At 42.1% G+C, this 19,785-nt stretch overlaps 1 protein-coding gene across 9 annotated transcripts in view; it reads left to right on the top strand.

The window, feature by feature from the left end:
* Nucleotides 1–19,785, top strand: part of CACNA2D1 (calcium voltage-gated channel auxiliary subunit alpha2delta 1) — a 1,026,983-nt gene that overhangs the window by 834,146 nt on the left and 173,052 nt on the right. For 7 of the 9 annotated variants that reach the window (XM_029615087.1, XM_029615085.1, XM_029615095.1 and 4 more), the window contains one exon: nt 179–199. The exons of the other annotated variants lie outside the window; for them this stretch is intronic. In XM_029615087.1, the coding sequence (XP_029470947.1) occupies nt 179–199 (21 nt within the window). The remainder of the gene's footprint in view (nt 1–178; nt 200–19,785) is intronic. 9 annotated transcript variants of the gene reach the window in all.

The following is a 19,785-nucleotide window of genomic DNA, read 5'->3' as shown; positions in this document are numbered from 1 at the left end:
TTATGTGCTGACATTTGCTAGGTTTCTCCCATACATCTGTAGTCATATGCAGCTAATTAGCCTTTGATCTAGGCACATTTTATTCAAGATGTCATTGAATAAAATGCTTTGTGACCCTCTATTGCTTTACCCTGTTTTTTCTGTTTCCCTCCTCTTGGTTTCTGATGGATTCTGGCAGACAAAGGGCTGAAAGTGAAAGGCAAGTATCTTCTTGTTGATCAGTTTCCTTCTATTTCCTACCTTTGACATTGTGCACTTTTCTGTTTCTGTTCCTCCTGTATTTTCTCCTTTCTCCTCCTCCTCAGAGTCACCCCATGGTCAGTGATCCCATGAGCACTTCAGCCTCTGCCTGATCATCCTAATGATATGAGTCACTTTTCTCATTGATCAGCAAGTTGCATAAGAACTGAAAAAATAGTCAATGCACAGTCCTGTCCTGCTTAATATATTTTGTGAAGTTGTTTGCAATGTGGTTTTAATTAATTGAAGTTATTCAAAATGAACTAGTTAACTTTAAACTAGATTCATTTAAAAACACAAACAGAACTGAAACAGTTTTTAATTTCTTTAAATTATGGGCATTTGGTGGTTGAGAAATGACAATGAAGTGGGATTTTTACAAGACACTTGTGTAATACTTTTCCAATGAAATCAGATAAAGTGAAAGGATAGAGGGAATATAAAATATTATCTTTATATAGGAAGTAATGGGAGCTGACTGGATGTGCTCTTACTCTGAACAGCATTAAATCTATTCAGGGTAGAGGCCTCAGGAAGTGAAAAGTCCCTTCTGGCCTATAGGAGGAGTAAACCTTAGAAATGGAAAGTGCATGGTGACTTCACTTCCTGCATACTCTGAATATCCTTTTTCAGTTTCATATGAAAAACTTGAATTGTTTATTTTATTGCATCCATGAACAGAATGGCATAACATACAAACATAATGGTTGCCATACTGGATGACACTAAGGGGTGGGTTTTAAAAGGGCCCTGCGCGCGTAAATCCTTCCAGATTTACGCGCGCAGGGCCCTCGCACGCCGGCGCGCCTATTTTGCATAGGCCGCCGGCGCGCGTAAAGCCCCGGGACTTACGCGCGTCCCGGGGCTTTCGAAAAGGGGCGGGAGGGGCGTGTCGGGGGCGTCCCCGAAACGACGCAGCGTTTCGGGGGCGTGCCGCGGCATTTCAGGGGTGGGCCCGGGGGCGTGGCGCTGGCCCGGGGGCGTGGTTGAGGCCTCCGGACCAGCCCCCGGGACCGGAGGACGGAGCGGGGCTGCCGGTGACGCGCGCAAACTTACGCCTGCTTTCAGCAGGCGTAACTTTGCCGACAAAGGTAAGGGGGGGGTTTAGATAGGGCCGGGGGGGTGGGTTAGGGAGGGGAAGGTGGAGGGAAGGTGGGGGGAGGGCGAAGAAAAGTTCCCTCCGAGCCTGCTCCGGAATCGGAGCGACCTCGGAGGGAACAGGCAGCGCGCGCTGGGCTCGGCGCACGCAGGTTGCACAAATGTGCACCCCCTTGCACGTGCCGACCCCGGATTTTATAAGATACGCGCGGCTACGCGCGTATCTTATAAAATCCAGTGTACTTTTGTTCGTGCCTGCTGCGCGAACAAAAGTACGCGCTCGCGTATTTTTTAAAAATCTGCCCCTAAAGGTCCTTAATGCCCAGTATCTTGTTCCAACAGTGGCCAATCCAGGTCACAAAGATCTCAGAAGTTGATAGATTCCATGCTGCTTACCTAAAAACCTTCATTCTCAGTTTTTATTTTATTTTTCAGGGAATGTCAAGGCTATAATAAAAAAAAAAAATCAGTGGGAAAATTATTTTTCTCACTGGTTTTTTTTCTCCTGTGCATTGACAAAGTCATTCTTTCATTGGTATTTTTTTTAATAATATTTAAATTCCCAAGAAAAATAAAATAAAACCTGAAAATGAAGGTCCCCAGGGATAAGGAGTGGATATTCCCAAGTCCAGCTTAATATAATGGTTTATGGCTTTTCTTCCAGGAACTTGTCCAAACCTTTTTTAAACCCAGCTAAACTAACAGCTTTCACCACATTGTCCAGCAATGAATTCAAGAGTTTAATTACGGGTTAAGTAAAAAAAAAAAATTACTTCTATTTGTCTTAATTGCAGTACCTAGTAATTTCATTGAATGTCCCCTAATATTTGTATTTTTTGAAAAAATAAACAACTGATTATCATGTACCTGTTCCAATCCACTCATTATTGCATAGATCTCTATCATATTTTCCCTTAGTCATTTCTTCTCGAAGCTGAAGAGCCTCGTTAGCCTTTCCTCGCTGGAGATTCATTCCATCCCCTTTATCATTTCCGTTACCCTTCTCTGTCCCTTTTCTAATTCTGCTCTGTTTTTGAGATGCGGTGACCAGAATTGCACACAATACTCAAGGTGCGATTGCACCATGGTGATACAGAGGCATTATGATATTCTCTGTTTTATTCTCCATTCCTTTCCTAATAATTTCTAACATTTGATTTGCTTTCCTGGCTGCCGCCATACAGTGAGCAGAGGATTTCAACTTATTATCCATGATGACACCTAGATCCTTCTAAGTGGTGACTCCCAATATGGAACCTTGATTTGTATAGCTATAATTTGGGTTGCTCTTCTATACATGGATCATTTTGCACTTGTCCACCTTAAATCTCATCTGCCATTTGGATGCCCAGTCTTGCAAGGACCTCCTGCAATTCCTTGCAATCCTCTTGTGACTTAATAACTTTGAATAATTTTCCATTATCAACAAGTTTGATCACCTCACTCATTGTTCCCATTTCCAGGCCATTTATAAATATGTTAAAAAACAATGATCCTAGTACCTGGGGCATTCTACTATTCACCTTTCTCCATTGAGAAAATTGGCAATTTAGACCTGCTCTATGTCTTCTAACTTTTAACCAGGTCTCAATCCACAATAGAACATTGCCTCCTATCTCATGACTTTGTAATTTCCTCAAGAGTCTCTCATGAGGTACTTTGTCAAACCCTTTCTGAAAATTCAGGTACACTATAATAACTGACTCACCTTTATCCAAATGTTTTTTCATGCCTTCAAAAAAATGTAGCAGTTTGGTGAAACTTCCCTTTGCTAAATCCATGTTGATTTTGTCCCATTAAACTATATTCAGTAAATTTGTTCTTTATAATAGTTTCAATCTTTTTACCAAGCACTAACATCAGGCATATCAATCTATAGTTTCCTGGATCCCTATTGGAACCCTTTTTAAAAAAACTGGTGTTCTGTTGACCTCCCTCCAATCTTCAGGTACCATAGCTGATTTTAATGAGTTTACAGATTACTAATATTCTGCAATTTCACTTTTCAGTTCTTTCAGCACTCTGGAATATATACCATCTGATCCAGGTGATTTTCTAATCTTTAGTTTGTCAAGTTACCCTATTATATCTTTCATGTTCATTGAGATTTGTTTCAATTCGTCTGAATCATCACTTTTAAATAACACTTCTGGCAAGGGTATCTGCCTTATATCTTCCTCAGTAAAGACCAAAGCAAAGAATTCATTTAATCTCTCTGCTCTTGTCCTCTATTAGTGCTCCTTTCCCCCCTTGATCATCTAATGATCCAGTTGACTCTCTCACAGGCATTGTGCTTCAAATGCAGCTGAAAAAGTTTTTATTATGAATTTTTGCTTCCACACTATCGGGTAGATTTTATAAAATTGCGCGAGCGCGTACTTTTGTTCGCTCACCAGGCGCGAACAAAAGTACACTGGATTTTATAAGATACGCGCGTAGCTGCGCGTATCTTATAAAATCCTGGGTCGGCGCGCGCAAGGGGGTGCACATTTGTGCAACCTGCGCGCGCCGAGCCCGGCGCGCGTTGCCTGTTCCCTCCAAGGCCGCTCCAAAATCGGAGCGGCCTCGGAGGGAACTTTCCTTCGCCCTCCACCCACCTTCCCCTCCCTTCCCCTACCTAACCCACCCCTCCCCCCCCGGCCCTATCTAACCCCCCCCCCCCCACCTTTGTTGCCAGATTTACGCCTGCTGAAAGGAGATGTAAATCTGCGCGCGCCAGCGGGCTGCTGGCGAGCCATCACCCAACCCGGGGGCTGGTCCGGAGGCCTCGACCATGCCCCCGGGCTGGCACCATGCCCCCGGTCCCGCCCCGAACCGCCCCCTGACCCCGGACATGCCCCTGGACACGCCACCCCCACCCCTTTTACGAAGCCCCGGGACTTACGTGCATCCCGGGCCTCTGCGCGCGCCGGCGGCCTATGCAAAATAGGCGTGCCGGCACGCAAGGGCCCTGCGCGCGTAAATCTGGCCGGATTTACACGCGCAGGGCATTTAAAATCCGGCCCTATGCTTCTTTTCAAATTATGTTTTTGCCTTCCTTATCAATGCTTTGCATCTAACTCGACAGTGCTTATGCTAGTTCTTGTTTTCTTTATTGAGATCCTTTTACCATTTTTTGAAAGATGTTATTTTGGGTAGAATAGCCTCTATCACCTCACTTTTAACCATGCTGGCAGTCATTTGGCCTTCTTTCCACTTTTTTAATATGTAAGATATATCTGGTTTGGGCTTCCAAGAAGGCATTTTTAAACAATATCCATACTATTATATAAAATGAGGTAAAAATGTAAAAACTGTGTAAACACTTTTTATACCTAAATCATACACAGGGATTGTGTCAAACTTCAATGAGAGATACAATCTGCAGTCTTTTGTCTGCAAAGGGGTTTAAACTGTATTCATATACAGCAATGTAATTTCCATTATTTTCAATCCCTCTGAGATTTTTTACCAGTGTTTCTCTGTTTTTCTAAACATTCAAAAATCTTTCATGAAAAATCAATTTATCTTCAAGCCAACTGTTCATTTCTACTATAACCCTGACATTGCCAATGTTTCGGCACTTGCGTCCCTGCCTCAAGGGAACATCAAACACTGAAAAACATGAACAAATATTTAATATCAATACTATCATCCCCCTTTTTTTTTAAAAGATAAAACTATATCATTTCATTTAAACCTATCTTTGGAAATTAAAATCTCCCATCCATGGGCTGTTGTCAGTTAGAAAAAATGGCATCATCAAAGGTATATCAATCTTAAAGGTATTTAAACTTTTAAAGAGGCAAAATCACATGGCAATATGCCACCAATCAGCATAGCCCAGGAGACTCCCGTTCATCAAATTGATATCACTAGATCAGACTGCGAGTACTCATCTACAGGGACAATTTTATGTGATGTGCAAGAACCAATCATCTGCCTGTAAAGATTGCCATGACAATCAATTTCCAATTTGGAAAATAACTAAGGGGGTCATTTTCAAAAGGGATCGCATTCGAAAAGGGACTTTTCATGTGCGATACCTAGATCGGGACGGGTTCTGAGTGGCGTCCGCACCAGAAGGGGAGGAGTTGGGGCGGCACCAGGGCAGATGCCGCGAAGATGTCGCTGATGGCGAAAAGGTAAGGGCCCTTTTCACTGCCAGTTTCACCTTTTATGATGGCGCTATTGGGTGCTTAAGCCGGCAGCGATTGCACCGCGGAGGTGCGATCACTGCCGGCTTTCACAGGCCTCCCCCCCGCTTCGCCCCCCCCCCCCCACCCCCCGTTATCGCCAGATTTTCTAAGGTCTGTGACCTTAGAAAATCCAGGCCTAAGATGGTAAATCACCATATTAAATCAAAATCTACCACTGTTTCTTTGTTTAAACCTTCTGGTTCCACTGTTTACAATTTGAAAATCCAACACTGCTCTCTTTGCAGAAGAATCGAATTGTAATCACTTCCCCATATACATGTATATGGTTTTCCAGTGTAGTGAAATGACGATGAGAGATACTGGCAAATGATGTGCTACCAATGGTGCTTCTCTTTTCTCACATCTCCAGCATGAACAATGCTCTGTCATTCACTGCTGTAATTTTTCAGAGGTTTTACTGACATATATCAAATTCCAGGGGCACCAAATGATATAAACTATACCTGCCGTATCACAATCAGTTCTAATATGTGCCTTCCACCATCGTAGCTTATGCAAGGGAATCCTATCACCCTCATGACTTTGATTGCATTGGAAATGTCCAAACTCCACTAAATTGGACTCTGAACACAAATCTTCTGAACAGGTGGGATGGACAATCAAATCTCTTACATTATTCCCTCTTTTTTTAAATCCTTTATTTATGAAATTTATAATTATAATCAAAATATGTATTTTGGTACTGAAAAATGATAGCAAAGCGAATATGAAAAGTATACAGTCAATAAGGAAAAAGTCAAATATCCATTAGACCACAGAATTTATTTATTTATTTAAAAACGTTTCTATGCCGTTGTTAAGATCAATACCGTCACAACGGTTTACAGTAAGGCACATAACGTTGCTAAATGTTTTAAATTATATCAGTTAAGCAGGTGCCATAAAGGTTCGGTAACAAATAAATATTATTTGGTAAATGTTATAAATCATGTCCAATTTTATCTGTATCAGATTTAAATACAGGAATAGTTTTATAATTATACTTTATCCTTTAGTGGTGAATGAAAAATTAAAAATAAAATACACACATATAGAATACGGTGATGTGTGTGGATGAAGGAGTGGGTAGGAGCAGGATAAAGGGAGAACAAAGGGAATTGCATTGAACAGAATGCATAGCGTGTCTGTTCTGTGTTACTTATTAAGATATATGACTAATCATGTGCCACATTAAGAGACCCTGCTGGAATTAATCATCTCGTGGAGTCTGTTCAGGAACATAAGAAACAAAGCAATCGTTATTAAACTAGAAATACCTTTGCAAGTGTATTGTTAATATAAAAGATGCAGCTAGAGCCCAAGTTTCCTAATGTACCATTAAGAAAGTTTTCCTTCTTTCCTGTGTGGCTCTTGATAAATCAAGAAATAGCCTCACATGTTGACCCATAAACAGATAATTTCCCAAAATAGTTCTTCATAACTCACCTCAACTCATGGGGAGGTAGATCTTAAAAAAATACGCGATCGCGTACTTTTGTTCGCGCACCAGGCGCAAGCAAAAGTACGCTGGATTTTATAAGATACGCGCGTAGCCACGTGTATCTTATAAAATTCGGGATCGGCGCACACAAGGCTGCCGATTTTGGGCAGCCTGCGCGCGCCAAGCCGCGCAGCCTGCCTCCGTTCCCTCCGAGGCCGCTCCAAAATCGGAGCGGCCTCGGAGGGAACTTTCTTTCGCCCTCCCCTCACCTTCCCCTCCCTTCCCCTACCTAACCCACCCCCCCGGCCCTATCTAAACCCCCCCCCCTACCTTTATCCATGGATTTACACCTGCCAGAGGCAGACGTAAATCCGCGCGCACCAGTGGGCTGCTGGCGCGCCAAGACCCGATCCGGGGGCTGTTCCGGAGGGCGCGGCCACGCCCCTGAAACGCCCCTGGGCCGAAACCACGCCCCATGGGCCAGCCCCCAAACGCCGCGTCACGCCCCCAAAACGCCACATCATTTGGCGATGCCCCCGACACGCCCCCTTAAAAAAGCCCCGGGACTTACGCGCATCCTGGGGCTCTGCGCGCGCCAGCGACCTATGCAAAATAGGCGCGCCGGCGCACAAGGGCCCTGCTCGCGTAAATCCAGCCGGATTTACGCGAGCAGGGCATTTAAAATCCGCCCCACTCTGAATGAAAAGAAACTAAAAAAGTTGCTCCTTCTATAACTTCATATGTGGAGGATTCCAAGAAAGCGGACATATCTCCATCCATTATTACAGGTTGATTCTTTTGAACAGTAGATAGAAAGTAAAACTTATTAGTAGGTAGGAGAGAGTCTTGAGAGTACAACAAAACTTTTCTAAAATATCTGTTCAAAGTAACATGAGATAATTCCCCACCACCTTTGAGAAATTCAAAACCTTGTAAATTCAAGTGTCTCAGCCTGTTTTCTTTGAATTATTTATTTATTTATGTATTGAGTTTTATATACCATCGTTCGGTTTCACCATCACAATGGTTTACAAAGTTTCGATGTTTCATAGAGTGTACAAATAATTCATATTCTTGTTAATAAAGTTATCTTAGTCATTAAGACATAGTTTGGTTGTTAAATTGTACAGTTTAATTACTTGCTATGAATTAATTCTGCATGTTTATATGGGCTGGTAGGGAGGGAAGTTGTAGCATAGAGTCATAGGGTGTTTTGGTAGACTTTGGTGAACATCCAAGTTTTTAGTTCTTTTTTGCAGGTTTTTAAATTTTGTTGTGTTCTCAGTTCGGTTGGGAGGGAGTTCCATAGTTTGGGGCTTCCTAGGGATTTGGCTCTCTTCCAAGTTGATGTTAGTTTGAGAAGAGCTGGAGGAGTTTTTAATAGACATTTGTTCACTGAACAGAGATTTCAGTTTGGTGAGTGGAGTTTTATGGATGTACTTAGCCAATTTGTTTGTTTTTCATATATTATTTTGTGTATTATGGATAGTATTTTGTAGTCTATCCTGTATTTTATTGGTAGCCAGTGTAGTGATATGAGAGTTGGTGTAATGTGATCGTATTTTTTTGTTCCTGTGAATAATCCTATATGAGAGTAGCTTGAACTGCTTTAATGCCATTAACTTCTCTCTCTAATGAGATCTTATTGAATAGTTCTTGTTGATGTTGAGCTGTATCTGTGGTCACAGATACAAGTTTTTTGAAATATTTACCTTTATAGCACTTTCAGAAAAAGTAATCCCAGGCTTCGCAGTAAGGTCCCATAATGCCTCCAATGTGACTACTGCCGGTTTCTGTGGGGGAAATCTGGCACCAGGCAACAGATAATCCACAGGAGGGGAACTTCCTCCATCTCTCTAAGCTGATGATCCAACATTCAAAATGGTATTGCCGCCATTTTCAACCAGCGATGATAGTTCTTTCACAACATAGACTCTATTGCCATCAGTTCTCTCAGAACCAACAGGTCTGTTAGCCTCATCAGACTGCAATAGCAAAGCATGCAGAGTAGAACTTTGGGTAACGATGGAAATCAGTCAACAAGAGGGCTGGAAGATGTTGTATCTACAGCTGGTGAGAACTCTCCCTCGTTAATGCCTCCAACTCTAATGCAGATGCCACACACTGTGGGATAGTACACTGCCCCGGGGAAGGTAAGGACTCAGAGGAATAAATCCTTGCTTTCCCCTTGCATTTGGGAGGCCTTTTATTGAAAAGAAAACTCTGCAAGAACAAGAAGTTTAGCGAGCAGTAGCAGGGTACGACTTCTTGCCACCAGGATTCTCCACCCCCACATTCTTCCCTCTTGAATAAGCAAATATTGGGTTCAGTGGAAACACATTGTGTAACCTCAAAACAGACCAATGTTTTCTTAGACTCTATTGTACTACATACACATTCATAGAGAAAAGGCAAAACACATCCCAAACGTGAATCATACAACCACAGATAATATCTCATTTTGCTCTTTTTCTCATACAATCACCTGTTACATGTTTTATTACCATTCTTTTACTATTTTCTGTTATTTAAGTTTAATTGTATATCCAAGTTCTGTATTTCCTGTTCCTTGTAAGACTCAAGTCAGTCACTTCAATAGTTACATGTAAACCGAAGTGCTTAGTGATTCTGTCTCTAGAACCTTGGTATATAAAAATGTTAAATAAATAAATAAATAAATAAATAAATGTATTGGAGTTAAGCGAAGTTATAACTCCCTCTTGCATGTTTACAAGCCTTTTTATAGTGTGCTGAGGATATCCTCATTGTACAGACCTCTAATACATATCTATAGAACATCTCTTAAACTCTGATGTAATTGAATAAGGTTTTGTCAATATTAAGAATTGACCCACTGGTACATTATTTCTTAGACTGACAGATTGACAATTTATGTAGTCAAGTAAGGTGTTCCAATCTGTGGGTTTTCTAAAGATAGAAAACTGGAAACTAGATTCTGACAAGAACAATCATGAGATCTAAAAAAGACACCTCAAAATTTGCATCATATGAATTGAAAACTGATATGATAATTGTTCAACCATTTGAAAAAAGACTCTAGTAACTTCAAACCACCGGCCAACAATAATAGGATGTCATCAATGCGTGGATGAGACGATGGTGCAAGGAAGAGGGATTCAGCTTTGTTAGGAACTGGGGAACCTTTTGGGGAAGGGGGAGTCTCTTCCGAAGGGATGGGCTCCACCTTAACCAGGGTGGAACCAGACTGCTGGCGCTAACCTTTAAAAAGGAGATAGAGCAGCTTTTAAACTAGAACAAAGGGGAAACCCGACAGTCGCTCAGCAGCGCATGGTTCGGACAGAGGTATCTTTAAAGGATACTAATGATGCATTAGAATTAGGGCATCCCGACAGTGAGGTTCCAATAATTAGAAAAGTAGTCCAAATGCCTGTAACTAAAAACTCACCTGAGCTAAAAAATTCTAACTTATCTCTATCAATTAAAAAGCAGAATGGAAATACAAACAAAAAACAAACTTTGAAATGTTTGTATGCTAATGCCAGAAGTCTAAGAAGTAAGATGGGAGAATTAGAATGTATAGCAGTAAATGATGACATAGACTTAATTGGCATCTCAGAGACATGGTGGAAAGAGGATAACCAATGGGACAGTGTTATACTGGGGTACAAATTATATCGCAATGACAGAGAGGAGCACTCGGGAGGAGGTGTGGCGCTTTATGTCCGGGATGGCATAAAGTCCAACAGGATAAACATCCTGCATGAGACTAAATACAAAATTGAATCTTTATGGGTAGAAATCCCTTGTGTGTCAGGGAAGACTACAGTGATAGGGGTATACTACCGTCCACCTGGTCAAGATGGTGAGATGGACAGTGAAATGCTAAGAGAAATTAGGGAAGCTAACCAAATTGGTAGTGCAGTAATAATGGGAGACTTCAATTACCCCAATATAGACTGGGTAAATGTATCATCGGGTCACACTAGAGAGATAACGTTCCTGGATGGAATACATGATAGCTTTATGGAGCAATTGGTTCAGGAACCGACGAGAGAGGGAGCAATTTTAGATCTAATTCTCAGTGGAGCACAGGACTTGGTGAGAGAGGTAACGGTGGTGGGGCCGCCTGGCAATAGTGATCATAATATGATCAAATTTGATTTAATGACTGGAAAAGGAACAGTGTGCAAATCCAAGGCTCTCGTGCTAAACTTTCAAAAGGAAAACTTTGATAAAATGAGAAAAATTGTTAGAAAAAAACTGAAAGGAGCAGCTACAAAAGTAAAAAATGTCCAAGAGGCGTGGTCATTGTTAAAAAATACCATTCTAGAAGCACAGTCCAGATGTATTCCACACATTAAGAAAGGTGGAAAGAAGGCAAAATGATTCCCGGCATGGTTAAAAGGGGAGGTGAATGAAGCTATTTTAGCCAAAAGATCTTCATTCAAAAATTGGAAGGAGGATCCAACAGAAGAAAATAGGATAAAGCATAAACATTGGCAAGTTAAATGTAAGACATTGATAAGACAGGCTAAGAGAGAATTTGAAAAGAAGTTGGCTGTAGAGGCAAAAACTCACAGTAAAAACTTTTTTAAATATATCCGAAGCAGAAAGCCTGTGAGGGAGTCAGTTGGACCGTTAGATGATCGAGGGGTTAAAGGGGCACTTAGAGAAGATAAGGCCATCGTGGAAAGATTAAATGATTTCTTTGCTTCGGTGTTTACTGAAGAGGATGTTGGGGAGGTACCCGTAATGGAGAAGGTTTTCATGGGTAATGATTCAGATGGACTGAATCAAATCACGGTGAACCTAGAAGATGTGGTAGGCCTGATTGACAAACTGAAGAGTAGTAAATCACCTGGACCGAATGGTATATACCCCAGAGTTCTGAAGGAACTAAAAAATGAAATTTCAGACCTATTAGTAAAAATGTGTAACTTATCATTAAAATCATCCATTGTACCTGAAGACTGGAGGATAGCAAATGTAACCCCAATATTTAAAAAGGGCTCCAGGGGCAATCCAGGAAACTACAGACCGGTTAGCCTGACTTCAGTGCCAGGAAAAATAGTGGAAAGTGTTCTAAACATCAAAATCACAGAACATATAGAAAGACATGGTTTAATGGAACAAAGTCAGCATGGCTTTACCCAGGGCAAGTCTTGCCTCACAAATCTGCTTCACTTTTTTGAAGGAGTTAATAAACATGTGGATAAAGGTGAACCGGTAGATATAGTATACTTGGATTTTCAGAAGGCGTTTGACAAAGTTCCTCATGAGAGGCTTCTAGGAAAAGTAAAAAGTCATGGGATAGGTGGTGATGTCCTTTCGTGGATTGCAAACTGCCTAAAAGACAGGAAACAGAGAGTAGGATTAAATGGGCAATTTTCTCAGTGGAAGGGAGTGGACAGTGGAGTGCCTCAGGGATCTGTATTGGGACCCTTACTGTTCAATATATTTATAAATGATCTGGAAAGAAATACGACGAGTGAGATCATCAAATTTGCAGATGACACAAAATTGTTCAGAGTAGTTAAATCACAAGCAGATTGTGATAAATTGCAGGAAGACCTTGTGAGACTGGAAAATTGGGCATCCAAATGGCAGATGAAATTTAATGTGGATAAGTGCAAGGTGATGCATATAGGGAAAAATAACCCATGCTATAATTACACAATGTTGGGTTCCATATTAGGTGCTACAACCCAAGAAAGAGATCTAGGTGTCATAGTGGATAACACATTGAAATTGTCGGTTCAGTGTGCTGCGGCAGTCAAAAAAGCAAACAGAATGTTGGGAATTATTAGAAAAGGAATGATGAATAAAAAGGAAAATGTCATAATGCCTCTGTATCGCTCCATGGTGAGACCGCACCTTGAATACTGTGTACAATTCTGGTCGCCGCATCTCAAAAAAGATATAATTGCGATGGAGAAGGTACAGAGAAGGGCTACCAAAATGATAAGGGGAATGGAACAACTCCCCTATGAGGAAAGACTAAAGAGGTTAGGACTTTTCAGCTTGGAGAAGAGACGACTGAGGGGGGATATGATAGAGGTGATGTGAATCGGTAGATGTGAATCGGTTATTTACTCTTTCGGATAGTAGAAAGACTAGGGGGCACTCCATGAAGTTAGCATGGGGCACATTTAAAACTAATCGGAGAAAGTTCTTTTTTACTCAACGCACAATTAAACTCTGGAATTTGTTGCCAGAGGATGTGGTTAGTGCAGTTAGTATAGCTGTGTTTAAAAAAGTATTGGATAAGTTCTTGGAGGAGAAGTCCATTACCTGCTATTAAGTTCACTTAGAGAATAGCCACTGCCATTAGCAATGGTTACATGGAATAGACTTAGTTTTTGGGTACTTGCCAGGTTCTTATGGCCTGGATTGGCCACTGTTGGAAACAGGATGCTGGGCTTGATGGACCCTTGGTCTGACCCAGTATGGCATTTTCTTATGTTCTTATGTTCTTATCAATAAATCTGTAGAACCCAGTAATGTACTGCTTTAATGGGCAGTTGGACAAAAAAACACTGTTCAAATTCTCCCACATAAAAATGTGCTATATTGGAGACCATCGTGGTCCCAAATGCTGCTGTTTTTGTTTGTTTGTAAAACTGGTTGTTAAATATAAAAAAATGTGTTAATGCAAAACACTAGTATATAGTAAAAAACTGAGGTATTCACCAATTCCTAACCCAAATATCATAAAAATATAAAAATAATCTTCCATTTCAATAAATCAGTTACGAATTGTACATGATTATAACAGGATTACATTGTATTAGAAATATGTGCACACTTTGAATAATACAAAAATTAAAACAATGGAAAATGACCTCAGTCTGTACCACATACATACAATCATCCATACCATTTATACTCATACACATGTAAACATAGCGTTGTTCCATTCTAATCAACTGGCGAGATATATTATTGCCCCCCCCCCTTTTGAATTAACCTGACATATAACAAAGAATTTAAAATCCTCAATGTTATGTTTGTAGATATCCAATGCTCTGCCAGCGAGGCCTGTGTCTTCTGAGTCTGAATGCAGCTCAAATGTTCATGTATCCATGTTCTAGTACTATGCTTTGTTTATCCATGTAAATTTATTTATATTGGACAGCGTAGACAACCTGACTGGTCACACATGTGAAATGCCCTCTAAGTACATGTGCTTGTGATTTCATTGAATATCGAAAACATGAAATGCATAATACATGTGGACATAATGAGCAGGATCTACATGTGAATTGTCCATTGACTAGTGTGCTGTTTCCAACATCAGTTAGAGTAGATGTAACCAATAGGGATGTGAACTGTTTTTTGACGATTTAAAATATCGTCCGATATATTTTAAATCGTCAAAAATTGTTAGAGGCGATATACAATAGGAATTCCCCCGATTTATCGTCAAAAATCGTAAATTGGGGGAAGGGGGAGGGCGGGAAAACCGGCACACTAAAACAACCCTAAAACCCACCCAACCCTTTAAAATAAATCCCCCACCCTCCCGAACCCCCCCAAAATGTCTTAAATTACCTGGGGTCCAGTGGGGGGGTCCCGGTGTGATCTTCCACTCTCGGGCCATGGGTGCGTTAATAGAAATGGTGCCGGCAAAGGTAGCACCGGCGCCATTTTGGTTCCTGTCCCCCGACATCACGAGTGCAGGAGATCGCTCCCGGACCCCCGCTGGACCCCCAGGGAATTTTGGCCAGCTTGGGGAGGCCTCCTGACCCCCACAAGACTTGCCAAATGTTCAGCGTGGGTCCGAGAGCGACCTCCTGCACTCGAATCGTATTGCCGTATTGCAAAATGGCACCGGCCATACGGCCAGCACCATTTTGTAATATGGCAATATGGCCATACGGCCGGCACCATTTTGCAATACAAAATGCCAGGTGCCATTCGCCGGCCCCTGTCACATAGAGGGAGCACGGGATGGCTGGCATCATCTTTAAAAATGGAGGGGCAGAGTCATCACGGGGAGGGGGTGGAGTCAGCAGTGGCTTCACTGCCGGCGATAACGTTACTAACATTATCGTCGCCAGTAGCGCGCCCAATAGCACCACCCCCACGTTTATTTGTTTACCCAGATTGTGAAGTTCAGTCCTTTTGGTTGTTATCTGAATGCAAATCCTCTTTTCCACATCTCCCTTTGCTGTTGAAGCAGAGAGCAATGTTGGGGTTGCATTAACCGTGCAAGGGATTGTTTTGAGTAAGGGTAGTAATCACCTGGTAGTAGTTAACATTTCAGCAAGCCACCCCCATGGCTCTGCTCTTCATTCCCATCCTCTAGCCGTTATGGATCCACAGTGTTTATTAGAGATGTGCTTCGTTTTTTTCTACTGGGTCGTTTTTTGACTCTGATACATTGTGGTAAAATTCGGGTTTTCTCGTTTCGTTTTTTTGAAAAACGAAACGAGGAAACCCGAAACCGGCCCAAAAAACGAAGCGGGAAACGAAGCTAAAAAAAAACATTACATACAACCCCCCCCCCCACCATCCCGATCCCTCCCCAAGACTTACTAACATCCCTGGGGGTCCAGCGGGGTCCCGGGTTCCATTTGTCCCTCCGTGCCCGGTGTGCTACTGCAAGCCGTGCTCCTCAAAATGGTGCCGAATAGCCTCTGAACTACTATGTCACAGGGGCTACCGGTGCCATTGGTCAGCCCCTGTCACATGGCTATCGGCGCCATCTTGTGCTCATACCATGTGACAGGGGCTGACCAATGGCGCCGGTAGCCCCTGTGACATAGTATGGGCAAAGGCCATCGGCGCCATTTTGATTACTGGCAGCTGACAACGAAATCGCTCCCGGACCCCAGGGATTATTGGCAAGCCTTGGGGGGGGTCCAGGAGGCTCCCCCAAGCTGGCCAAAAGTCCCTGGGGGTCCAGTGGAGGTCCAGGAGCGATCTCCTGCACTCGTGCCGTCGGATGCCAGGAATCAAAATGGCGCCGATAGCCTTTGCCCATACTATGTCACAGGGGCTACCGGCGCCATTGGTCAGCCTCTGTCACATGGTATGAACACAAGATGGTGCCGATGGCCATGTGACAGGGGCTGACCAATGGCGCCGGTAGCCCCTGTGACATAGTAGTTCAGAGGCTATTCGGCACCATTTTGAGCATGGCTTGCAGTAGCACACCGGGCACGGAGGGACAAATGGAACCCGGGACCCCGCTGGACCTCCAAGGATGTTAGTAAGTCTTGGGGAGGGTGGTTGTATTATACTTAATCTTGATGTTTGGGGTGGTTTTTAATTTAAAAAAAAAAATGTGTCCCTCTCCCCACACAAACCCAAAAAATGAAGTTTCCCCGAAGTTCGGGGAAAATCCTTTTCGGGTTTCAGGGTCCCCGAACCACGATGAATTAGGCAATTTCGTTGCAATTGCCTAATTCGTGATAAACGATTGCACATCTCTAGTGTTTATCCCATGCCGCTTTGAAATCCTTCACAGTTTTAGTCTTCACCACTTCCTCTGGTAGGGCATTCCAGGCATCCACCACCCTCTCCGTGAAGAAATGCATCCTGACATTAGTTCTGAGTTTCCTCCCTGGAGTTTCAAATCGTGACCCCTAGTTCTACTGTTTTTTTTCCCAATGGAAAAGGTTTGTTGTTGACCATGGATCATTAAAACCTATCAAGTATCTGAAAGTCTGCATCATATCACTCCTACTCCTCCTCTGCTCCAGGGTATACATATTTAGGTTCTTCAATCTCTTCTCATAAGTCATTTGATGAAGACCATCCACCTTTTTGGTCGCCCTTCTCTGGACCGCCTCCATCCTGTCTCTGTCCCTTTGGAGATACGGTCTCCAGAACTGAATACAGTACTCTAGGTGAGGTCTCACCAAGGCCCTGTACAAGGGGATCATCACTTCCTTTCTCTTACTAGATATTCCTCTCTATGCAACCCAGCATTCTTCTGGCTTTAGCATTAATGCATCATTTAATAAACCATTGGAGCTGTTTTTTCTGTGGTTAGAGGTGCTTTGGGGTATCATAGAACTGATGATTTAGTCAGGCCTAGCAGTTCCGATTTTGCAAAATATTTATTAGACAAAGGTCAAAATCTCTTAAAACAGCTTCCTAGTAATACATCTAATGATGACAAGGAGAGTGTGATTGAAGATGTCAAAATTAAATAGAATAGTTTTACTCCAATAGTAGCTAGGGGACTTGATGGTATGGTAGCCCAGGTAAAAATCTTTAAATGCTCCTTGGATCTTGCAATTTTTGAATTATTAAGAATAAGGGATTTGTTTAAGGTAAGTTTAATGCAGATAATTGCTCTCATTAGATCATGGAATGGTCCCAGAAGCTTTGAAATGGAGTATTGTGCAACCTGTATTGAAATATGTGGTTTTTTCTACCTTGTGATCTAATTACTGTTTGATTTCAAACGTTTGTACTATAAGTAACATTTTAGAGAAATAGGTATTATAAATGGATGATTTTAATGACATAGAGGTTTATGAGCAGAAACAATTTGGCTTTCAGAGATACTATTGTACTGAGACACTGCTGGTATCTCTGTTAAATGAGATTCAGTCTACAAGTCAGGCATTTTAGTCTAAATTGACAAATCCTCTGTCTTTAATTCTATTTGTCATTCAAAGTTAATAATGAGGCTGCATGAGCTTGGTATCAGTGGACAAGTCCTGGGATGGTTCACATCATTTTTGGATAAACGAATGCAACAAGTTAGCTAGAGAGATGATTATTCTGATTGGTACTGAAACACAGTAGGGGTTCCCCTAGGATGGGCCCTTTCAGCCATTGTTTTTAATATTTGTATGCAACCTTTGGGTAAACTTTTGTCTTCCCTTGGGGCTGTATTTAAGTTTTATGTGGACAATGTTCAATTTTTTTTATTCCTAGTATCAGATCTGGGGTAGTACCTTGCTGCTCTTTTTTGACTCTCTTAAGCAGATTTAAGAGTGGTTGACATGTAAAGGCTTAATACTTACCTTGGCAGTTCTGTTTTGTCTACATCCCTTGAAAGTATAATCCTTGGTAACTTAATTATAGATATTAAAGGTAAGCTCATAATTTAGGGGAAATCATTCATTCTCAGCTTTCACTAAAAGTACGTTAAAAAGGTAGCATGAGTTGCTTTCCTAAACTTTGTATTATCTGGCCTTGGAAGAAGATTTTACCTGTGGGTCGTTCAAGTAATTGTATTGAGACATTTGGATAATTGTAACGCTGTATACTTAGGTCCAGCAAAGTATTTACTGTGAGTGCTTCAATTAGTCCAAGACACGGCAGTTTGGCTTCTTTTTTATCTTCCCTGAGATGCATATATTTGCCCATTTTTTGATAGAACTTCATTGGTTACTAGGGATGTGAATCGGGTGCCCGATCATTTGCGCTTTCAGGTTCATGTGACTGTGGTAAAATCTCGTTTTCCCGCAGATCGGTATTTTTTGTTTTTTAGTGAAAAATTGTTTTTCGGCTTAGCGCGCACTAACAAAAAATAACAAAAAGTAACAAAAAATAACAAAAATAAACGGTTTTTTGTTAGTGCTCGCTAACCCGAAAAACAATTTTCACGAAAATTTGGGGGAACAAATGCTCATTTCGCTTTTTAACCGATTATATAACAAATTGAGAAATATCGTACGATATTTTAATTTGTTATAAAAATGATTCACATCCCTATTGGTTACTCATTGTGCAATGTGTCCAATTTACATATCTGTTCTTATATATAAGGCTTTGGAGAGAGTATCATTGTTTAGCAGATAACTTCACTGGTACATATCATTGTGTTCTCTTAGATCTTCACCACAGAAAATGCTAAGCATTCCTTCAGGTGCAGATGCTTGTCTTCAGTCTACTCGATTTACGGCATTTTCATTGGTTGCTCCTACTGTGTGGAATTTGCTGCTTTTGGAAATACGTAATGAGACTGTTTAGTTGACATTTAGAAAGAGGGGAAGGTGATGTTCTTTGTGCAGGCTTTTGTTAGGTATAGTAGGTAACTCACTGCAGCAGACAGTTATTGAAGTTTATTGCTTGCATTTTAATGTCTATCTTGTATTTTAATGTGTTGTGATTTTTTATTATGAATGTTTTTATTGTTATTTATTTATTTATTTATTTAATTCATTAAGGTTTTTATATACCGGCATTCATGATACAATCACATCATGCTGGTTTACAGTTAAACAGGGGTGCATAATAAACTTCAGACAAGAACTATAGAGGTGGATTTTAAAAGGCCCGCGTGCGCCGGCGCGCCTATTTTGCATAGGCCGCTGGCATGCGTAAAGTCCCAGGGCTTTCGAAAAGGGGAGGGAGGGGGCATGTCCGGGGGCGTTCCCGAAACGACGCGGCGTTTCGGGGGCGTGCCGCGGCGTTTCGGGGGCAGGCCCGGGGGCGTGGCGCCAGCCTAGGGGTGTGGTCGAGGCCTTCGGACCAGCCCCCGGGACCGGAGGACGGAGTGGGGCTGCCGGCCGATGCGCGTAACTTTGCCGACAAAGGTAGGGGGGGGGGTTTAGATAGGGCCGGGGGGATGGGTTAGGGAGGGGAAGGGAGGGGAAGGTGGGGGGAGGGCGAAGAAAACTTCCCTCCGAGGCCGCTCCGAAATCGGAGTGGCCTCGGAGGGAACAGGTAGGCCGCGCTGGGCTCGGCGCGCGCAGGTTGCACAAATGTGCACCCCCTTGCGCATTTGCGTACTTTTGTTCGCGCCTGGTGCGCAAACAAAAGTACGCGCTTGCGTATTTTTTAAAAATCTGCCCCATAGTGCGGAAGAAAGCAGTTACAAATAACAAGGATGATTGAACTAGGAGAGGAGGGAAATAAAAGGAAAGGTTATCAACAGCT

The sequence above is a fragment of the Rhinatrema bivittatum genome, chromosome 9 (genome assembly GCF_901001135.1).
Source record: "Rhinatrema bivittatum chromosome 9, aRhiBiv1.1, whole genome shotgun sequence".
Classification (NCBI taxonomy): Eukaryota; Metazoa; Chordata; class Amphibia; order Gymnophiona; family Rhinatrematidae; genus Rhinatrema; species Rhinatrema bivittatum.
This window is presented reverse-complemented; position numbering and strand designations above follow the sequence as displayed.